Source organism: Pyrus communis, chromosome 7, assembly GCF_963583255.1.
Source record: "Pyrus communis chromosome 7, drPyrComm1.1, whole genome shotgun sequence".
Lineage (NCBI taxonomy): Eukaryota > Viridiplantae > Streptophyta > Magnoliopsida > Rosales > Rosaceae > Pyrus > Pyrus communis.
Window position 1 is genome coordinate 10,927,875 of NC_084809.1, and position 3,664 is coordinate 10,931,538.

At 34.2% G+C, this 3,664-nt stretch overlaps 1 protein-coding gene across 2 annotated transcripts; it reads left to right on the forward strand.

Annotated features, from left to right (window-relative positions):
- The first annotated feature begins 543 nt into the window (after positions 1-543).
- LOC137741093 (K(+) efflux antiporter 6-like) lies at positions 544-2,773 on the forward strand. Of its 2 annotated transcripts, XM_068480900.1 has the most exons (7): positions 544-685; positions 1,062-1,109; positions 1,352-1,488; positions 1,879-1,927; positions 2,243-2,306; positions 2,376-2,437; positions 2,534-2,773. In XM_068480900.1, exons 3-7 carry the CDS (start codon positions 1,401-1,403, stop codon positions 2,613-2,615), a joined length of 345 nt encoding a protein of 114 aa, XP_068337001.1. In that variant the 5' UTR covers positions 544-685; positions 1,062-1,109; positions 1,352-1,400; the 3' UTR covers positions 2,616-2,773. The 2 variants fall into 2 exon arrangements, with proteins under 2 accessions (XP_068337001.1, XP_068337000.1); XM_068480899.1 differs by lacking the exon at positions 544-685 and having other exon boundaries at positions 949-1,109.
- Positions 2,774-3,664: the final 891 nt, after the last annotated feature.

A 3,664-nucleotide genomic window follows, 5' to 3' on the forward strand; every position in this document is an offset into this window, starting at 1 on the left:
ACATTCCTCTTCTTCACTGTGACAACATATCTGCCATGGCCTTGGCCACAAATCCAGTACTACATTCCAAAGCTAAACATATAGAGATCGACTGTCATTTCGTGCGTGAACGTGTTCAGCAAGGATCCATTTTGCTTCAGTTTGTTTCTTCTGCTGAACAGCATGCTGATATCTTCACCAAGGGGTTGTGTTTGCCTTTGTTTAGTACTCATTGTAACAATCTTATGCTTGGTTGTTCCTCGCATAAGCTTGAGGGGGAATGTTAGAGTATATACACGTGTAACAATTGTATTGGAGGACTTTAGAGTTAGTTATATGTGTGATGTATTTATAAGTCATGTGGGTTACAGTTGGAAAGTAATGAAAAACAGAAAATTTCCCTCCTCTTTCTCTCTCTAAGTTTGTTCTCTCTCTTCGATACTTTTCCTTTCCATTGTTTTCTCTGTATCACATATATTAGGTTTGTTATCAGAAAGCGGTGGAAAGGATGCGTCAGGCTTTTCTACATAGAGTGGCAAATGCTTTCTCTTTGTTATCTGTTTTAAAGTACCAAGACTAACAACTATTTTTTCTTTTGTCTAAAATAAAGGGCCAAAAACATAAAGTTGCTCTTTTTTTCTGTATCTTTTACAAGCCATAACGTTAAAGAAAACATAATGTTGAGAGAAGAAGAACTCAGCAGATTGTATGTCACTCCGCCCCAATTTTTCTGTATGTTTTCTTCAATTATTTGTTTTTGGGTTTGTTTCTTTCCCGAGAATAAGAAGAAAGAAACAGGAAAAATATAATATTGGACAGTTAGTTATTTATCTTGGGAGTGTTATGTTTATTCAAGGCATCCAAGGAATTAGGTACTTAATTGATTGATTACCTGATTGAATTTCTTTGATTTTTCTGAAGGAATTTGTTTTTTTTTTTCTCTGGGGTTTGGATGTTTTCTTGAATTTTACACTTTGGTCTTTTGGCTTCCACTCAATTTTTAATTTAATTTAATTTTTTGGGTATTATTGCAAATTATATATATAGTTTGCCATTATAGTGTGGTCCTTTTTATGCAGTAGATTGTAGAAAAATGACTAAAAGCAGCTTCAAGCAAGCAGATGAGTTTGGTAAGTTTTGGTGTTCATATGCTGAATTTGTTTATGCTTTGTGTATAGTCTGCTCAATTTATATCAGTTTCAAATTTTATAATTGTGATGTTTATGAGTCTATGGAGTCAGTTGCATAATTGTGCGGCATCTTTTATAATTGTGTATAGTGTTTAATTTATATCAGTTTCAGAATTTATAATTGTGATGTTTATAAGTCTACGGAGTCAGTTGCATAATTGTGCGGCATCTTTTATATGCAGAGAAGAGACGCGCTGAGTCTCACTCCGGCATTAAGCCCTCTGTCCTCAAATGATTTTTCACACCCGCTCTCTAATTTCAGAACAATATGAAGCAGCTCGAGCTCTCTTTGCATTGAATCAATGGCAGTCATCTAGAGGTGGTTTTTCTTTGCCTTTTTGTTGGGTTAGTGGATAGTACTATATTTTCCCTCTCCCTTTATGTAGTTTAACATAATCGAACGAGTTCAAAGAGAATGATCAGAACGAAGGTGGTTCCTCTTTCCATGCATTTTGGTCCAAATTAGGGTTTTAGTTCGCCCCGAAACGAAAAGAGAATAAATTTCAAGGATCTTCGGATTTTGTGTTTGCATGACAGGAAAACATGAGAAATTTGTTAAGAAAAGTTGGTTGTGGAGAAAATTCGTTCTTTAAAATCCATCAGATCATGCTTAAATTGTTAAATGCAGTTGTTATTGTTAGCCTTTTTTAATTCATGTTTTTAGTCTTGAATTAAATTTATTGTTTCCCTTGCTTGCTTAAACTTGCAGCTACTATACTGATCCTGGAAGTTTCAATAACAGCGTTGCTGGCCAGAAGGTGAATACTATGCAAATTTATCTAGCATTCAACCATTTCTTAAGATCTGATTTGGTTTTATTCAAGGAATTTGAAACCTTTACATTGAACCATTTCTTATCTTAATTCGTGGGTTGCTAGCGCAAATATAGTGCAATCTAATGTTTTGATGCATACTTGGTTCGGTCTCAAATGCGATATATTATTCTTTCAAATGCGAAAGAAGAAAAGTACATGCTTTTAACTTAAATTCAGTACAGTTTTTCATATATTCTTTTGTCATTTGAATCTAGCCATTATTTCCTCATCTCACTAACTCTGTTTTAGTATAAATAGGTCGTTTCAACTACTGGATAATGATAATAGAGGAGAGGATACACCAACACTGATTGATCGCAAGGTAAGATTGCTTCATGGAAAATATTATTTTAATGTTTGTAAATGTAACTTTGTTTTTTAATATTTTTAGGACAATGTCTTCATGATATCAAATTTTAAATCAAAATATCCAGTGCTGCAACTAAATTTGAGGTAAACTTACAGACTCATTACAGTTTTGTTAAGTTCATTGGTCTTCTCTTAAAAAGAAATGCTGATTTGAACTCATCTACTGGTTGCATATTGTAGATTAATATCAGATTTGGGGGTCGTTTTTGTATCTGCAACCTGTGGTGGCATTGCCTTTGCTTGCGCTGGACAACCCATCTGATACATACATTCATAAATACATACGCGTGTACATATATTTCCAAACTTAATGCTATGATCTTACGTAGTGTTCGTTTTCTGCTTTCTTCATACCAAAACTTGACAGGTTATTAGTGAATGATTTCATTGAACAACATATGCATCAATTACATGCTGCAAGTGTACTATGGCGAAGGCATTACGGTGCCTTCAAATTATCGCTTTCATTTTATTTTTTTATTTTGGTTTTTGACAGATTACATTAGATTTTATTGTTGTTTATTTGATGAAGTTCTCGATTGTCCATTTATGCTTTCTATTTAGTAAGATTGGAGCGGTAAAGATTTATGGGGTGTTTTCTAGGTTGTTTTCGAACTGCATTCATTTCTTGCAAAACTGCATTAAGAAGCATTTTTTCAGTCGCACATTATGGCAGCGCTTCGTTTTGATTTGTAAACAAACTATATGCTTTATCTTTGTCTTGGTTATAGTATAATGTTTGGCAATTGAATTTGTAAGAGATTTAACAATTTTTTCACAAGCTTGCTATTCTTGCCAGATGCTCAAGTATTGTGTCTTCTACTTTTCTGTTTTATTGTTTTTCTGTGTTTTTCACGCATGGAGTGGGCTGATTACTTGAAACTATGAGTATAGTGGGATGGCATATGGTGGGATGGCAAAATACAATCTGCAAATTAATTGTTTCTTACAGCATGCATATCCATATATAGCAAGCAAAGTATCACTTCATTGGTTCTTAGGTATTGTACCGTTATTTTAGTTACTTTGTGTAGTAACTATTTATGCATGTTCCGACTAATACATTCAGTCTCCGCATCGAAGCGCCAGCACATTTTCTAGTGTAGGAGTGCCAAAAAAAAAAAAAAAAGAAGGTATATAGATTCTCATAGCGATGTATGAAAACTCTAGTCACTATCTATGAGTAGTGTGGTTAGTTTTATATAACTGACGTCGCAACAATCCAAGCAGTCTATGGTCTTCACAGAGTCTCTCCTCTTTAAACCTTAACATTGTCACCGCTTTCTCTGTAAGCCCGCCACATAACCGTAG